This window comes from Amphiprion ocellaris, chromosome 20 (genome assembly GCF_022539595.1).
Source record: "Amphiprion ocellaris isolate individual 3 ecotype Okinawa chromosome 20, ASM2253959v1, whole genome shotgun sequence".
Lineage (NCBI taxonomy): Eukaryota > Metazoa > Chordata > Actinopteri > Pomacentridae > Amphiprion > Amphiprion ocellaris.
In genome coordinates this window covers 25,645,417-25,665,232 of record NC_072785.1, presented here as the reverse complement: position 1 = coordinate 25,665,232, position 19,816 = coordinate 25,645,417, and the positions used below count along the sequence as shown (strand labels likewise).

The window sequence follows — 19,816 nt, the reverse complement described above, 5'->3', positions numbered from 1 at the left end:
TGTAAATTAATACCTTTATTAATTAATTTCTTTTATACTAACCTATTACTTTTAATCATTTTACTATTTTTACTAGATATATGCAATTTCATAAAGCAGGGAAAATCTGTAAAATAACAGTAAATTATTTAGACAATCAGCGTTGTGTGAACGTTTCTGGCTTCGGTACAAAAGATGTTAATTTATGTGCATTTTCCAGATTTCTTTGTGCTCCCCACTTGACAAAAAACAATCTAGAACTACAAAACTGTGCTCCTAAAACCCCCAAGTTTACCACGTTGCTCCCAGATGTGCTCAAAAGTGTTTCATTATAATAAAAGTTGACATTGTGCACCCAAAATTCAGCCAAAAAGTGTAAAATATGACATGATAAAGCCCAAAATCTGCTACCGTCAGGAGTGGAGCGGCCGCCTCATGCCAGGGACAGCAGTGTGGTGTGAAGACGTTTATTGGTCTAAAAGAAACTGTGATCAATAATTCAGTTAATGACTGCTTCGTTACATCATCTCAGACACTGACACAACTACACAACCGGCTCTCCTCAGATGGCAGCATCCAAGTCACAGCTTCATGTGAAGGGATGAAGATTCACAGAGAAAATACACGCCGATATAAACTTCAGGTCTGGATAGAGGATGTCAGAAATTGTACACCACAAACATCCTTCAGCGTCCAGCCACTAAAAGCTCAGTGTCCATTAAACCGGGGCGGGGATTCAGGCAGAGGAGCGTCTTCCCATCCCGGCCAGAGTCCTGATCGTACGGGTCTTTAAGGAGGATGACATAATGATAGAAATAAAGGGGATGAGCCGTCTCAGACAAACCATTACATCAGCTGCAGGATTTTCTGAAGTTCGTGTTGCTCAGAACGGATGCTCGGACACGAATATCGTCAGCCGGATGATGGAGCTGCCTCTGAAGTTGATGACGTTGTTCACCGTGACCATCTCCAGGTCCAGGACCACCTGCTTCGGGCCTTTGATGGGCCGCGACAGCACCAGCGTGGCGCTCACGTTGCTGGTTTGCTGTGAGAGTTTAAAAAAGTGAAGTGCAGGAAATTAGTGAAATGGGACAGATGCACATGGATCAGAGCCACATTGTCTTATTTCCAGCCAGAAAACAAGAGCACTAAGTCAGGGAATGTGTTCTAAACAGCGTAGGAAGTCAAATCAGGACTTTTAAAACAAGAATTAAAGCAAATTTTTGCATTTTAGCATCTTTATATTTAAAAATATCAGCCTTTCATACACATTAAACACACTTATTGCGCCATCTGCTGGCTGCAGGCTGCACTGACAACATCTTTCCTCTTTTTTGGACTAATTATCTGCATATATTTTTCTTTTTATAGCAATAAAAACACAGATATCTTAATTATTTCGTCCTGGTACTTCAGCCATCAGTCATTTTATTTTGATTATTTACATTTGCGCCTTTTCTGCTGTAATATTTCATAGTGTCTTCAAGGAAAAATGTACATAAATCCCAAAATAGTCGACATTAAAGTTGAATATTTTACGCTTCTTTGGTATATTTTCAGAATCAGTTTCAATCACAGCTATAAATAGTGTTCCATGAAGCATTCAGGTGCTTTGCTGAAGTAAAAGTACCAATATAGTGATGCTAAAATACTGCATGACAAGTTAAAGTTGTACTGTAAGTAGTAGTAGCAAAATGTAGTTAAAGTATTAAAGTAAAAGTGCCGATTTGGCCCATCTGACTGATATAATATTACAATATGACTCGATTAGATAATTAATAGCCATAATGAATAATAGTATATTATTCAATATTCTACAATAATAAATAATACATAAAAATATCTAATTATATTAATAATAGTATGCAATGGTTAAAAAAAACTTTCTGTATTCTCAAATTTTTGACTGTTGGTTTGATATGGGCTCATTTTATTGAAATTAAACCACATAAGAAGCTTAAAGGGAAAAAAAGCACTATTTGCTGGAGCTATTAACAACTCAGTCATCTAAAATGTGACCCAACTACAAATAGCTTTTTGTAAAAAGCTAGAAATGCTGGAAACCACTGATTTAGTCTTTAACTACGTCAATTTGTTGTATTTTAAAAGATCATTCTGTTGTCGATTGAGTAAAATAATTAAAAGTAAAGCTGTCAGGTAAATGTGTAGAAGCAAAGAGTACAATATTTCCCTCTAAAGTGTAGTGAAACACACAAAACTTGACTCAGGAACAAACAGTTGCCATATTTTATTGCTTTTTCTTTGTAGTTCAATGAAGTCAAAATGCAGAGTCAAGATCTTGTGTGATATTTTCTGACAAAAATTGATGCAAGTGACCATAAATGAAGACTTCATGTAAATTATCCTGCAAATTTTGTAGGTATTTAGTGGTTGATTGGATCTGGATCAGTAATAAATAAGTTTATTCTAGTAGAAATAGCAAAATCACATAATAAAAAAATATTATTTTGTTAGTAAAAGTCCCAGAATCAACATCTTACTTCAGCAAAAGACATTACTACTATTCAAAAATGTATCACAATACAAGTACTTATTTTGCAGATAAAAAGGACAATGTGGGAGTTTACTACTATATATCTTATTACTGTATTTGTAACAACCCTAAAAATATCAATCAGAAGCAGTACTTCAGTGCTGTAGTTGATCCAGGTGGTTTATAATAAACTGTTTTATAATGTGGAAAGTATCTGCTGCTGTCAGATTAAAGTGATGCAGTAAAAAGTACAACATCCTCCTCTGAAATACAGGGAAGCTGACGTGTACTACAACACTTCTGCTCAGGATTGTAGCTGCAGTTTGATCATATTTGTGCAGCGATTCTAATAATAAGCATCGTGATCATATGAGACGAGTCCAAGACTGATTCTGGCAACAACTCCGGTAACTAAACGCTCGCAGCTGTGGAGTCTTTAAACATTACGGCCATTTCCTGCTCAGCTCTGCAGCTTCCTTCTACTGCAATGTCTGTAGGTGGCGCTGTTTGTATCTAATTCATACTGACTTCATTGATGTAGCAAAAAAAAAAAACCTAGCTGCTTGCTGCCTTCACTTTTGAGGTATTTTATTTCAATATTTCTATTTTACTCCACTTTAAACTTCTACTTTATTACATTTCAGAGAGAAATATTCTACTTTCTACTCCACTTTACAAAGGTTTTCAATGAATTAACTTTAATAACTTTAATTATTATTTTTATTCTATTATTATATTTCCATTTTCTGCTATTTCATACATCCACTTTACTACATTTCAGAGGGAAATATTCTACTTTCTAGTCTACTACATCTATCTGACAGCTTTAGTTACTCTTAGGATGAAGAATTTGCACAATGGATAATTGTGAATTTAACCATTTGTTTCAAAATGTGTTGGCTTTTTTTGCAGACAACAAATAAAAACAATTTTGCGCATCAGAATTTTGTTTTTCTTTTCTCTTTTTCCTCTGATATTAATCATGTTTGGATCCTTTAGATTTACTGTTGTTTTTGAATATAACATTTTAGATAAAGTAGTTCAAACCTGCAGCAGCTAGAACAGAAACAAGCTGTTTGTAACAAATGCTCCACTACTGATAATATAATAATGTCATATATAATATCTGTGCAATATTTCATATTCTCATTTCTGAGGGGAAATAGTTTAGTTTAATGTGTAGTATTTCATTATGTGTAACATTTTATTGTCCTTTGCAACATTTTGATTACATGTGCAATATCTCACTTTCATATACAACACTGTTGATGTAAGGTACAATATTTCTTTTCATTATCTTGTGTGATATTACCTGTAACCCCAGTGTGATTGTCAGCATTACTTTTTAAAATTCTATTCAACCATGTTTTATCTGACTTATTTTAGTTCAGTAATGTATTTGTACTTATATTTTATTGTTTTTTTTTACTTTTAGGCACTGCATTTATTATGTTGTGTCATGTTTTTTTCTAGGGAATATCTGGCAGAAGAATTTCCTCCAGGATAAATAAAGCTCTATCTCATTGTATCTCATCATATCCTATCTTATTGCATCATATCTCATTGTATCTTCTCATATGTCATCGTATCTCATCGTATCTCAGTGTATCATAATTTTTTCTTGTAGGACTTTTACTTGTAATTTCAGGTCTTTCTTTGCTGTATTGGAATTTTTGCTTCAGTAACGGCTTTAAAAATTTCTGCGTGAAAATATTTTTTCATGTAAAATCCACTTAACAGCACAGGGACGTTTATTTACAGCTATGTAAGTGAATGTGGTGTCACGGTGGTGCTTCTGTATAAGTTCACTGTGTGCATTATTATCTGCAGCTAGTGGATCTCTGAAACACTCACCCTCATGTAAAACTCTCGTCCATCGTTGCCCGACTTTATCTGGAAGATGTAGAAGGCGCCGGGGTAGCGCGTGGTGGCCTGCATCTGGAAGATATCTGCAGGCACACTGCGCCCCGACGACAAGTCCATGTGTCGGTACAGAATGGTGAAGGCTTTGTCCCTGCAGGCAGGGTTCTCTGCTGAACACATGCACTGACTGCAGCGGAAAACAACACAGAATTAAGTGATGAAACAGCTTTCCACTGGGTATGACGGACTGGTCGGTCGATCAGCTGGGGGGAAACTCACTTGTCACTAACTTCGACGTAAGGAGGGCGACACTGTAAAGGATCCAGGCATGTATAGCCTCCCTGGAAATTGAAACATACTTGTGCTGTTGTACAGGTGTTGTTACCAGTGTCACATTCATTGAAATCTTCAAAATCAAACACACAACAGTCAAAGTCAGTTAAAACGTCCTCAGCATCAACACAGAAACACAACAAGAAGCATCAAAAACACAAAGAAATCAGGGAGAATTATTGTGTGTAAACTCATTTAGAATTGCTGACAAATGTGAGATCTTCTCAAGGAAACACGTTCATTAATAGCCAACTAACAAACATACATGGGAATGTAGATCCGAATGATAAATTACACAACAGAGCGACCATCTCCTGCTGTGAACTTTACCTTCACAGCTCCTGCCGTCCTCAAACACATAATATCCAGGCGGACAGATGCAGGAGAAAGAACCCGGCGTGTTCACACATCTGTGCTGACACAGAAACTCAGAGAAACTGCACTCATCCAAGTCTGCACGAAATAAAGAACACAGTTAATACTAAATCAGGACTCAAACTGAAGCAAACCTGCTCTGGTTTCCTCCCACAGCCCAAACCATCCACCAGCCTGCATGTAGGAGTGAATGTTAAGGATTAATCACATCTCTGGTGATGTTGTGTCACTCAGAATTAGATCACGTTTACGTTAGTATTTCACAGTGACGGAGGGCCACAGTACGTTATTTGTCTTTTACAAGAGATTCAACAGAACATCCAGGGATGTATAACACATAATAATGCACTAAAAAACAAAATCTAAACTGATATTTTTAGCAAAAAGCTGATCAAATTGCCCAAATAATCAACTACAAATATATTTATGGCTTTCTAAATAGCAAATTTTAAATCGAATACATCAATTTTACTCTGAGACATCAGACTTTATTCCCCCGTACTCCAAAGATAGACTGCATTTTACATTTTAAAGACAAAACATGTATAAATGAACCCTCACCGATACATGTGGTACCATCGGCCGCCAACTCGAAGCCTTCATCACAGTTGCACATGAAGGATCCGTAGGTGTTGAAGCAGCCGTGACTGCAGGGTTCATCTTCACACTCGTCCACATCTGGAACAACAACAGAGAAAGTTAACACAACTCAGACACACAGTTATTAGACAGCAAACATCATCAAAACACCAAATGATGGAATACTAAGGAGCTCTGAAGCTGTTCTGGCACCAGATTGTGGCTCAACACCTCACAGAGACCCTGTAATAAGGTTATTCCTTTAATTTGTCACCAGTCTGTGTGTTTAACCATTAGATGGACTCATTAAAAGTGCTGCAAATGTTGCAGGATGCAAGGATGATAAATATTACACCTGGTAAGCATCAGCATGTGAGCTGAAGAACTGAAGAAGTGTTCAGATCTTTTACAGAAGCAAAAGTACAAAGTAAAAACACTGCATTACAAGTAAAAGCTCTGCATGAAAAATCCTACTTAAGTAGAAGAATTTAAATATTAAAAGCAAAATGCAGTTAAAGCATCTAAGTAAAAGTTCTGGTTTGGTCCCTCTTACTGATATATTATGAAAATATTAAAATATTAATGAAGAATCAGTGTGTCAGCAGCTTTTACTGTTGTAGCTGCTGCTGGTTTGAAACACTTTATATCAGGTTTTATATTCTGACACAGACGATAGATGTGGGGGCTTCAAACACGATTAATGAAAGAAACAAAGAAGAAAAAACTAAGTTGTGACTCAGAAAATTGCTTCAGAATGTAATGTTTTTCTCTAATCTTTAATTTTTAATTAAACATTGGAAATTTATTGAAACAAAATCACGTGAAGTTATGAAATCAAACCGCTGTCTAGTAGCGAGGTTAACATCTTGCTGACATCTAAAATTTTGTACATATACTATATATAATTTCCCCACGCTGGGAATAATAAAGGCTTTCTTTTAATCGAAAACGGGAATCTTACTATACGCAGATTTTTGCAAGAAGCCAAAAAAGTTGGAAATCACTGCTTTAAGGTGGTTTAAAAATGTGTTTTAAAAGATCGGTATATTATCCACAGTGTAAAATTTTTTATCTTAAATGTAACTAAAGCTATAAAATAAATGTTGTGGCTTCGGAAGTACAATTTTTACCTCTGAAATGTGGTGGATTGGAAGTTTAAAGTAGCAGAAAATGGAAATATTCAAAAAAAACACATCAAAACTATACTTAAGCGCAGTACTTGAGTAAATATGTTTAGCTACTGTCCACCGCTGGGGTCTGATTCTTCATATTTTACCTTGACACGTCCTGCTGTCTGGGTTGAGGATGAATCCAGGATTACAGGAGCAGGAATAAGATCCGGGAGCGTTGGCACAAAGCTGCTGGCAGTAACCGTAGCGACATTCATCAATATCTGGTCCAAAACAAGAACACAAACTGGTTAAAAACGCAAACATGAACACTATCGATCAAAAGTTTGGGGTCACCCAGACAAATTCATGTTTGGAAATACTCATAGCTGCATTACTGTACTAATCCTGAAGAGGGCGCTGTTCCTCTACAGGAGAAGCTTTCATACTCGCTGGTATTTTCTTAATGAAGACAAGAATCTGCATTTTCTTTTCATTATCCAGCACCGACTGCAAGAAATGTGGTTTTCATTTTGGAAATATGTGCACTAATAAGCCGACTTGGCCTTAATCTCAGACTAACATCAAAGTGTGATGATGACTTTGGTGGTTTTGGTTGATTTAGGATATTAAATTAAATAACTTTTGTTTATGTAGCACATTTTTAAACAACCTGAGCTGGCTAAAGTGATGCCATGTGACAAGACGGGCAAAAATATGTACAAAAAGACAGAAAACCAGATAAAACTTGTGAAATCATTGAAAATAAAAAGACAAAACTGGATATCAACTTGTAACATCAATTCTTAAAATAAATGAAACAGAGTGCTAACATTTTAAGACTCAGATCATTGAACAGATGTATGTCTTGAGCTTTTTCTTAAAAATGTCTATGAAGAAGAAACTTTTCCAAAGCTTTGGAGCTGCTACTACAAAGACACCATCATAAATCATGTGTGATCTGTTTAATAGTACCACATTCCTTTTCTACCTTCAACAACACAACTACATTTACTTCTGCTTGATAAGGAAATCCAGCGGAGCAAATAATTACTTACAGCCCTTTTATTTAATGCCAGAAATCACTGATCATCTATTTCACAACAGAAATTGCTCAATCCGTGTTCTCTGGAATTTTTTTCTCCAAACAAAACAAAGAATTTATGCAGTAAGAGCTTGATTTTCACGTCTGAGTGTCCTTAAATGCACCGAATACAAGAGGTTTTTGTAATTAATCCTGTTAAGACACAACAACTATGGATGAGCTTTTTCAGAAACTAGATCATTTTTTAGGACTTGTGCTGCACATGCAATGTCAATTTGACTGACTGGAGTCTCCAAAAGCAGTCCTTGAAAAAGAATTAGAAAAAAATATGATGATTCAAGTTGCTCTTAATCAATATCTCAAATTCAACCAGCAAATTAAAGGATCTACATTATGCTAAATCCATTTTTTTTTATTGTTTGTGAACATAATTACAATCCCCACCTTCAACAGACCCACAATACAGGTAATATCTAGTAATAATTTATATGTTGACTGTAAAAAACACTAAATCATCCACATCAGAAATCTATATTTTTATAAATACTCTTTTACAAGGGGTGACAGTAAACTTACACCATCTTCCTGTGTTTAAATCCAATAAAAATATCGTTATTTTACAGATATTTGCCGTTATTTTTACCAGTTTCTGAATATTAATACTTTATATGATCTTTTCGAACATTTTGTTGCCATTTCTAATGCTTTATCATATTTTCTACAGGTCTTTTATTGCTGCTCTTTCTTGTAAAGCACCCTGTAACTCCAGTTTTGAAAGATGCAACAGAAATACAGTTTATTATAATTACAAAACACCAGCAGCTCACCCTGACACTGTCCACCGATGAGCCAGTAGCCTTCAGTGCAGGAGCAGGTGTAGCCGCCTGATGTGTTGATGCACACCTGGGTGGGGTTACAGTGGTGGGAGTTGGTCTCACATTCATCAATGTCTGCGAGAGAGAAAGGAAAAGCATAAAAATACATAGATAAACAGATAAATGAATTTTTAAAAAAATGCACCAATACAATAAGAGGATGCTCAAAGATGCAGGTAAGAAATAAACAATGACGGCTCCAGAAACTGAACTAAAAACCGTCAAACTTGGCTCATACTCAACAATAATCACTCAAAAACTATTTCTAATGCTTTAAATATGACAATATGAGATTTCATACATATCAAAGCTGGTAATTAGTGCCTAAACTTGAGAATAAACTCTAAATTTTTCTTTTTTAATTGTATGATGTTTCAGATCTTCCTTCAAGAAACAATCATGAGCAGGACAAAGAATCTGGTCTGTTATTTGGGACACTCCCTCATAACACATCTGATGCTGCTTAATTACTCATGTTGCACCACCAGGGTGAGAAAAATAATCAAAGGGCTTTCAGCCAATCAAAAACATCAGACATTTCAACTGACAGGAGCAATGACCAATCAAATTTCTTCAAAGGTCTCATACCACATGCAAACTTGAAACTGTAGGTTACTTTGGGTTAAGAATCTTCCAAAATGTTAAAAATGCATTCACTTTGAAGAGATTTCGACTGAAAAAAGGTTAAACATTATCTCAAAAAGAAATCCTGAACGCCTTTATTGAAAATATTCAATAAATAGAAGCATTAAGAAAGTCAAAATCTATATTCAGGGTTTTCTGATCTGATCTGTTCAGTCCTGGAGAGTTAAACATCCATATTAGCTCCTTTAGCAGTTAGAAAAAGCCGCTGCATGTGAAAAAAAATCTCATTGAAAGCGTATAATAAGACATAAAACACTTCCTCAAGACAGATTTGTATTTCTTTTATAAAGGATGAAGTAGAGGAACACTGATTATATTTGATTTCTATGTGGGAGTTTGTGCTTTTCGCATTTTCTCTCAGACTTTATTTGCACTTTCTGCTCTTCTTTTTCTTTGGAAACTCCACTGCAGCATGCTTGGCTTGAGCTCCACTAGACTCGTATTCAGTGGTAGAAAGTAATTAAGTACATTTACTCAGATACTGTACTTAAGGGAAGTATGTTGCTTGAGTATTTCCCATTTTCTGCTACTCTAAACATCCACTTCTCTGCATTTCAGAGGGAAATATTGGACTTTCTATTCCACTACATTTATCTGAAAGCATCTTAAGATGAAGATTTTACACAACGGATAATATAACAAGCTATTAAAATGCAAAACACTGTTAAAAATGCAACTTTTCAGCCTTTTTTTGCTTCTTCTTCATACTAAAAACAATGTTATTTGCTCATATTTCACGTCTATAAATTGCTAACAGCTCCACTAAAAACTCTAAACTTATCTTATGGTTTTGTTTCAATAAATGCTCAATTTATCTAATATCTCAGCAAAAAAGTAAGGATTAGTTGGAAGCAGATTTATGCATAAGAACGTATAACAATAACAAGAAGAAGAAGACTTTATTTCACAAGGTGCTTTGACAGTGAAAACATGCAAACACACAGACAATCAAAGCAAGATATAGGAGACCAGACAGAGCAGTCAAATGAAATAAACAGTAAAAATGATAATAAGTTAAATGAATAATTAGATTAGGACGCATATCAAACAAAGGAACAAGGCAGGTAAAAAATTAAAGAATAAGACTGAAGGTTAAAAGTTAGAAATTAAAAATCAAAACACCACAGAACAAAAATTAAAATAAAACAAGAGAGAACATCTAAAACAAACAGGACATAATAGAGAATAGAAGACTGAAACTAATTGAAGCTAAAAGTAAACATCACAAAGAAGCAAATCTATAAAAGTGGAAGTGATTTAAAAGAAGTTAGTGACTCTGCAAGGCTTATCTCCTAGTTTGATCTTCTTTTATCTCCCATGAATCATGTTTGGAGTCCTCTAATTTATGTGCTGCCGGTGATATAAAGTAATTAACATACTAATGCTTCACTATTAATAATCAGATATTATAGTATTTCAGTCGGAGAAACCAACTCAGGATTTTTACTTTAATATTTTCACTACATTTTGTTGCAAATACTTACTTTAGTGCAGGATTTTAAGTTGTAACTGAGTAAAGTGTGTTGTAAAGGGTCTAAATCTGGTAGTATTTTCCCTGCATGCCTTGTAGACCGTTCCAGCTGCAGGTTTTCACCACCCCGTGTTTAAAAAAAAAAAAAAACTCTTAACACAACACTTAACCTTTCAATGCAGCATCAGCCTCCGACTGTTTTTTCACAAGATTAGCGATTTCTCCGATTACAATCCGAATTCCTGAAGCCAACACATCATCTTAATGGCCACGCTTCCTTATGAGGATACGACAGATCACAAGTTCCACCCTCTGGTTTGCTGGTTCTCAGACCGTGAAGTCACCGGCGGTGGAGGGGGAGCGGGGAGCGGACCTTTCGGTGTTTGGACAGGCCGCTCTGATAAGCGATAACGTCCGTCTGTGGCAGCTTCACGGGGGCGGAGGAGGCCCGGAGCGTTCAGGCCCAGCGCCAACAGCTACACGACGGCGGCACCTGCTAGCAGTTACTATTTGAAAAGCACATGTGAGGCCTTTGACTGCAGATGTCCAACATGCACCGAGCTGCCTCACTTCACGTCCTTATATAGGCCGTTTCATGAGCTGCTGCTGCTGCTGCTGCCGCCAAACCTGATCAGCCTCAAATAAGACGGGATTTGCTCGAAACGCCTCAACGTCCAGAACACATGTAAAGAAACCCGAGCAGCAGGGAAATGTTGACGCGTAAATTGGTTCACAAATTGATTCAAAAATAACCTTCAGGGGCCCAAAAGTGACACAAATGCAGCTCAACCTGCAGAACATGACAGCTGTGTTCTTTATCTCCAATCAAACCACACATTGAAACCAGAAAAAGCAGCGTGATTGGAGAAAAGCCTCGTTTTTAGATGAAAATGTTGTGCGTTTTTTAGTTTATCCGCTGCCTTAAAAAGCCCACAAGGTGGGAAATTTTTCTAGAGCAAAAGAAGAGCATTTAATCCCTCGACTTAAATAAAAATTCAAGCGGAAATGAGCATTACAGTCAGATGGGAAGTAAAAAAACACAACTTAATGTGTGAACTTTAGAGGTTTTTTAATGGGCTTGACATTAAGAAAAAATGTGCTTCCAGTGTGTTCTGTGCACGTTCAAGCTTGTGCATGTTGCTCATGTGCTTTCATGCAAATCTGGGACTTGTTCACTATTTAAATTTTCAGATTATTTAAATATTGATAACTTTCTTAATATCTTTCTCCAGAATTTCGCCAACTCTGAGCATCACAGAGCATCATATATATCCATAATATTCATAATATACATAATTTGTCATTCAAATAACAGCAAATATCTGTAAATTAATGATAGTTCTGGCTGATTCTGTAAAAAGGTGTCATTTTACAGTGAAATTTAGACAAAGAACAACTTATGATTTGTAAAAATAAGTATTTTCCTGTAGACATTATTCACAGTTTAGGCCTCTTTTTTTTTGTTTTTTACAGTTTTAAAATTTTTTAAATGAATATTTTAAACCTAAGATGCTTTTAAAATTAAAAATGTATCCGTTGCTTTACTAGATATTATTTGCAAGGAAATACTTATTTTAAAGTTTTTTTCAAAAAAATAACAGCAAACATTTGTAAAATAATTTTAAATGAATACTTTAAACCTAAGATTTTTTTTTACATTTTTAAATTAAAAATGTATCTGTTATTTTATTTTAAAAGACATTATTTATAATAAAATACTTATTTTTTAAAGGTGTTTTTTTATGTTTTAATTTTTACATTTTTTCAAATAACAGCAGATATTTGTAAAATAATTTTAAATGAATCTTTTAAATCTAAGATGTTTTATAATTTAAAAATATATCTGTTATTTTACTAGATATTATTTGTAATAATAAAATATATTTTTTAAATGTGTTAGTGTAATGTGTCATTTCAAATAACAGCAGACATTTGTAAAATATTTTTAAATGAATACTTCAAACCTAAGATATTTTTAGATTTAAAAAAATCCGTTTGTTTTTTTACTAGACATTATTTGTAATAAAATACTTTTGTACAGGTGCTTTTTCTTAAAAAAAATTTCAAATAACAGCAAATATTTGTAAAACTATTTTAAATCAATACTTTAAACCAAAAATATTTTCAATATTTTTAAATTAAAAATGTATCTGTAATTTTACTAGATATTACTTGTAATAAAATAGTTTTTAAAAGGTGTTTATTTTTTGATTTTTTAACAATGTTTCTAATAACAGTAGATATCTGTAAAATAATTTTAAATGAATACTTTAAACCTAAGATATTTTTAAAGTAAAAAATTTATCCGTTATTTTATGAGGCATCAGTTGTAATAAAATATTTTTTTATGAATGTGTTTTTGGCAGTTTTTTTTTTTACAATTTTTCAAATAACATCAGATATTAGCAAAATATTTTTTAGCTGATTTAATTGCAGTAAAACGGTGTAGTTTTACGGACACACATTGCAAAAGAATGAATCAGTATTTATAAAAATGCAGATTTCTATTTTTTTTTTAAAGCTAACATGTAAACAAATGCTTTTAAACATCTGCTATTCTACTGGTTATGTTGTGGAAATTAACAAAACCGGACAGAGCTGTAGAATAGCAGTAATTTTTTCAAAAAAATTGCAGGTAAAACCTGTTTAAAAAAAAGCTGTACTTTCTACAGCTTTTCTGTCGTGAATTGGTTCAACTGCTGCAATGAAGCAACACAGAAGTCAGCTCAGAGATGGATTAAATGGATTTATTGTGACTTTGTAAACTTGGAAAAACAAACCAACAAATCCATGGAAGCGAACCAGCGGCCTAATTATGAGAGCTATTGTTCCCCCAGACTGGTGCCATTCGTGACACTGATGGAGTATTTCAGCGCTAACTACAGGACAAAGCCGTGTTTATGGCGCATTCAGACAGGAAGTCACAGTCTGTGTAGTTTCTGCCCCACAGCAGCGTCAATCGGCGACTCATTACATCACCACACACAGCAACACACACTTTAACACACACATGCCAGCCTCCAGGGGGGTGCAGACTAGTTAGTAAGTGGCCCCCACAGAGGCGTTCCAGTCCTCCAGGCCTGGCTGGACCACAGATCTGGCAACACATGACCTCATTTTTTGGCACTGGGACGGTGTAGTTTACCCAAACAAGGTCGTGAGCCGATTCCCTGACAGGCCCTCTCTCCCCTGCAAAGAGAAACACTCCATATTTGTGCATGAGGGAGAAAACTGTACTGTACATTTTCCCTCCATTACAGGGTCACGGCTGATTTATCCAAAATGACAGAAAAAAAACTGCCCAAATGGACTTTAAGGAGGCCGGACACACACTGGGTTAATTATTTAAAGCTGGATTTAACAGAGCTGGAGCGACTCGAGGCTCTTTGCGTTTATCTGACAGCTGGGAATCCCTCGAGGTTGTTAAATTTGACAGACTCGATTAAAAAAAGCTGAAATTTATTCACGGCGAGGAGCTTAAAGGTCCCTGTGCTCCGGCCTGGTGACGGCAGACGGCCGCTGCTCCGAGCATCAAACAACATCTGTCCTGTGATGTGACGGATTCATGCAGTCTCCTCACAGTTTAAGCGCACATCTTTAATGACTTAAAGAATTTCTGGCCTCAGCCCTTTTCCCTTGTGTCACCTCATCCAGCTAGCTTCGCTCTAACATCTAATAAACAGCAGGAGGCGGCAGATGGAGGGACGGACTCTCCCAAAACATGCACATCTTCCAAGCTGAGTCACTGCAGAGATTCAGGAAAGAGGCTGAAGAACGTGAACAGCTGCAGACGAAGACGGACGCCTTCCAGCCTGCAGCTCTCGCAAAAAGATAGGGAGAAAAATTCTTAAAAGGTGACATTAAAGTTCATGTTGCAACCGAGAAAGTCACCAGAAATAAGGAACCCATAGATTCAAAAACGAGAGGTCAGAATCTTATTAAAGGGAAACATGAACTGTTAAAAAAAACTAAAAAGAAGAAAAAAAAAGTGAAAATCTGACATTTAAGGTGCCAGAAATAATACGTTTACAAAACAGTGAAATACTGTAATGACTGAAAAATGTAATTTGAAATAACTGCAAATATCTGTAATAATGACATCAGTCTATAAAGTTATTTGTAGAAAATTTTAATACAGTAAAACTGTATATTTTTTGACAGTTAAACACTGTAAAAGAACAAATTACCATTTTATAAAAATAACGATTTTTGATGTGGACATTATGTACAATTTTCGCCTTTTTTAAAGTTAATATGTAAATCAATACATTTTTAGTGATTTTACTAAATATTATATGTAATAAAATAGAAAAAATCTGCAAAATAACATTTTAAAAAATATTTAGAATTTTTCAGTGCTGAATATATTTAGATTTTCTATCAAATAACAGTAAAAATCTGCATAATATAATTTTTTAAATTTACAATGATGAAATTACGATTTGTAAAATACAGATTTGTGATGTGGACATTATTTACAGTTTTGGCCTGATTTATTTCACAATAAATGTAAATGTGTAAATGTAAAATTAATAATAAAGTAATACTTTTTCTTTGATTTACTTGAAAATTATACCTAATTAAGCAAATCTGTGAAAATCAGTAAAATAACAATAGAAAAATTTAACATTTTTCAAACTTTGACATGCAAAAATTTTGTTTCAAATAACATTAAAATATCTGTAATACAATGTTACTTTCAGCAGATTTAAATACACTAAATTAAGGTCCAACGTAAGAGAACGGATATGAAAATACAGATTTGAAAAAAATAAAACAAACCCCCCCCACTTTTCTCAGAAATTTTATTAGTTATCTGCAATTTAACAAAACTGAGAAATCTGTAAAATAGCAGGTAAAAATGTCAGCTTTTTTTCTACAGTGTAATAAATTAGATGGTGAAGCACGGGAAGCAGAAAAATCTATTTCTCTTCAAAATTTACACATCTGCTGGCGAATTGATAGACAAACATCTTTACCCCTCTTAAATGCTAAATAAAGTGATTTTACAAGCAAAAATCAGCAAAATTTGCACTTTGTGACAGATATTGCTTCATTTCTCGGGGCCACGAGTCTAAAACTCCACAACAAACTGACCTTAGACTCTCTGCTTGAGACAAAAAGGGCGTAAACCACCGAGAACAAGCAAACAAAGTCTTTGTCAGACTGGTGTAAAAAAACAACTGGAAACAACAGACAGGAAACTTGGCTCAGGCAGCGTTTCCTCCACATTTGTAAAATTCGGTCTGAAGACAAGAAGCTTTCAGCAGCAGCTCATGCGTCTGTTTTATGTGACGATTTATCAGCAGATGTACAGGTGAAGATTTTAGAGGGTAGTTAGATGACATGGATTAGGCCCCCTGCAATAAAACCTGACAAGTATGTGCACAGTCTCTATATGTGTGTTGAATAAATAGCAATAATAAATGAGAAAAGTTGATAATTATTTGACAACCAAGCAGAATTCCATAGTACCTGAATGTAGTGTTTTCTTTTACATAGATAAAGACGATTTCTAACATAAATTAAAGCAGAAATGGGACAAACTGATGAAAAAAAGCACCAGAAAGTGGGAAATTAAGCCCAAAATTTCCTAAAGATCTCCCACCTAAATGTTCAAACCTACATCCATGTGGAGATCTGTAGCTACGTGAGCTCTACTGAAGCAGCAAACCAGGATCTTATTAATATGTGAGGAGGTTAAAGTGAATCTGACAGTTAGCGATAGTAATTAAGTACATTAATTCAAATACATTTTAAACTCTACTACATTTCGGAGGGAAATATTACACTTTTTAATGCATGAGTTAACATATCAAGATATGATAAGCTAATAAACTACAATAAATTCCTGCAACAATGCATGGTATTTCACTACATTTAAATATAGAACACATTCAATTATTTCAAAATAATCCAGTTGAGACTTGAGAGATTTTACAAAAAGATGCTTTTGATGTCCTGTTTCACATTTCAGATTACTATGAGTTGTCTGTAGTTCCACCAAAGAGACATTTAGCCTGTAAACTTTACAAATATTCTCATTTAAATAGTGATTTAAAGCGCTAATATCTCTCAAAAAGCTATGATTAGTGAAGAGGACAAGAACGACAATCCTGTTTCTTCTTATCTAATTATAGTTCTTTCTTATGTGCTACAAAACACACAAGTAAAATCTTTGTAACTTTAATACAGAGATGAGTTTTTAGGGCTTAAATCAGCAACCAGTGAGGGACATTGAACCACAACTGTCTCACAAACTACTATTCTCATCTATTAATAGTCACACAACCCTCTCAGATTCATTTCATGACCCTTTGGAGGGGTCTGACCCCTTAGGTTGGGCACCGCTGGACTAAACTTCATGAAAGTAGGTGAAACTAGCAACACAGATCAGCAACTAGTCTGTGTTGAGATTCAACAGTAAAATGCTGTTGAATCTCAACACAGACATAAGTAAAAACATACTTCTCTTTTTCTGGACTCTTTCAGTACATTTTACTGATAAAACTTATTTTGCTTGGTTTTATTTAAAGGTCTCATGTGGGAAAAAACGATGTTAAGATAACAACATTTACTTTTGCCATTCTTGAAGCCTCCACACAACTATTAAACCTCCCAGCTGTACAAGCAAGTAAGAATTCAAATCCTATATAAAATCTAAATAATATTTGGCTCTGGCTGCAGAGAGAGTTTTCTTCCTGAAGGAGGTGGAAAAAGCAGCAGTTCATCGATAAAACCAGTAGTTATACAATCATGGTAAAATTAACCATTTTTGCAGTATTTTGAGCAGGAAAGCTGAAATACAACGCTAAAAAAGAGTCTCAAAATGGGACCTTTAATTATTTGAAAGCTTCCTCCATCACTAATATTTAATTTTCGAGGGAGAATTCAACTCTGGTGCTATCTAACATCTAACCAAAGACTTTTCTTCCTGAAGGGGGCAGGAACAACAGCAGCTCATTGATTATGAAAGCACATTTAGAACAGAACAAAAAGCAGGAGTTATACAATCCTGGTGAAATTAACCATCTTCACACAGCTGAAAAGGGAAACAATATGGGACCTTTATGTGTTTAAACACTTCCTTCACCACCAGTATTTGATTTTCAAGTCAGAAGTTAACTGTGGTGCTGTCTAACATCTAACAAACTAAACTCAGCTCTGGCTGCAGACACAGAGGGAGTTTTCTCCCTGAAGGGGGCAGGAAAAACAGCAGCTCATTGATTTTCAATGCAAAATAGCCCATTTAGAACCAAACAAAAACCAGGAGTTATACAGTCATTGTTAGATGAACCATCTTTGCAGGTTTTAAGCTGAAAATTAAAAGATTTCACTAAAAAGAGAAACAATATGAGGCCTTTAAGTATTTAAACACTTCCACCACCACCACCAATTCTTAATTTTCTAACATCTAACTAACGAATACTCAGCTCTGGCTGCAGACACAGAGTTTTCTTTCTGAAATTTGCAGGAACAGCAGCAGCACATTGGTTTCAGGGTGAAATAAACAGTTTTTGCAGTATTTTAAGAAGCCAAAAAGGAGCTTCAACATGGGACCTTTAAGTATTTAAACACTTTCTCAACCTCCTGAAACCAGAGATAATAACTGAAAACTCACCATTACAGGTGCCATCTTCTGCAAGAGTATATCCCAGGATGCACTGCGCCGTGCTCCTCACTCTGGGGTAGCTGGGCTCTACTCCACCTCGACCACCTCCGCCCCCTGGAACAGCTGGCAGAAAGGTGTCTGGAAACCCAGCCGAGGGGTCCTGGTAAACCGGGTTGGGCAGGGCGGGGGTGTCCGGCCTGTACGGCTGGTTGTACAAGCTCCTGGGGAGGCACAGGTAACCTCCGTTCTGGTTCACGCAGCCCATGTCTCCTCGGCACGCATCTGGCAGGGTACGGCATTCATCCACATCTGGAATACAGAGCAACTGATAAGGACATTCCTGCATCCAGCAACATCTGGGAACCTGCGATCCATCCACTGCTTGGGTTAGTCTGCTGCACAGCTTCAGTTTGTTAAGCTGAAAATGTGATTTTTCACAATAGAAGCCTCTAAAAGGCAGCTCACTCACCTATACACTGTCTCGCCCTGCGGTCATATGCAAAACCTTCTGTGCAGGTCTGAGGAGAGAGTGGATTTATTGACAAAACAATGCAAATAATACACATTCAATGCATTATATTGTGCCAAACATGCATTTCTAGTGTTATATTACTACTTCTTGTGTATTTCAAGGCCCTGACTACAGCTACATGACCTTGACCTCAGCCTAAATGAATGAAATATTGCCTTACCTGTCCATGTCCAGGCTGGACACAAAGCAGAATAAATACCAGAGCTGCCAACATCCTGCAAAAAGGGAATCACGAGTGTTTAAAATCCTCTCAGAGACAGCTTTATGGAGAGAAAAAAACAACATTTGAAACTTGAGACAAGCATCCTGTTACATATTCATTCACACATAACTGAAGCAAAAAAAAGGCAAGTCCAGACAGAGAGAGGAGTTTAAAAAAAGGAAGTACTGACCTCGCAGGAGAGCAAAACCTGAAGCCACGTATGTCCAAAAGCATGTTTTTACGGTTTCTACAGAGCTCCCTGAAAAAAGGAAAGATTTAGATCCCTTCGCCGCCACCCCCCAGAACTATGCGCCTTTTTACGCGAGAGCCGACACCAGGTTTTCATTAACGGCTGCCTGGTCGAGCTGGAGCTTCGGCACATGAAACCAAGTGTTGCAGAGGAAACCGCGACCGCCTCTCGTTTTCTAACCTCCGCTCCGTCCCTTCCCGTCCCGCTGCACAGATTATTTAGCAATGCAAATCCGCGGGCCCCCCTTCCGCGCAACTTTCCCCAACAGCTGGATTCAATCAGCAGAGCCAGCCCCCTCCCCTCCCCTCCCCTCCCCTCCGCTCCCCTCCCCTCCCCTCCCCTCCGCGCCGCTCAGCGCGCACTGCGGCCCCACAGCGGCGCACTCGCTCCGACCAGCGGCTGCTCCTGTGCTGGTTCGGAGGTGGTTGGGGAGGCAAGAAACACACTCAAAC

General features: G+C 36.2%; 1 protein-coding gene across 2 annotated transcripts; it reads right to left on the bottom strand.

Moving 5' to 3' along the window:
* fbln5 (fibulin 5) lies at nucleotides 1–19,628 on the bottom strand. 2 transcript variants are annotated; one of them, XM_055006225.1, is made up of 11 exons: nucleotides 19,305–19,628; nucleotides 19,073–19,172; nucleotides 18,850–18,898; nucleotides 18,390–18,689; nucleotides 8,605–8,727; nucleotides 6,900–7,016; nucleotides 5,606–5,722; nucleotides 5,000–5,122; nucleotides 4,616–4,742; nucleotides 4,328–4,523; nucleotides 1–1,024 (listed from the first exon to the last, which is right to left on the bottom strand). In XM_055006225.1, exons 2-11 carry the CDS (start codon nucleotides 19,124–19,126, stop codon nucleotides 863–865), a joined length of 1,368 nt encoding a protein of 455 aa, XP_054862200.1. In that variant the 5' UTR covers nucleotides 19,127–19,172; nucleotides 19,305–19,628; the 3' UTR covers nucleotides 1–862. The 2 variants fall into 2 exon arrangements, with proteins under 2 accessions (XP_054862200.1, XP_023142415.1); XM_023286647.3 differs by having other exon boundaries at nucleotides 19,073–19,127; nucleotides 19,305–19,627.
* Between the last annotated feature and the right edge of the window lie 188 nt (nucleotides 19,629–19,816).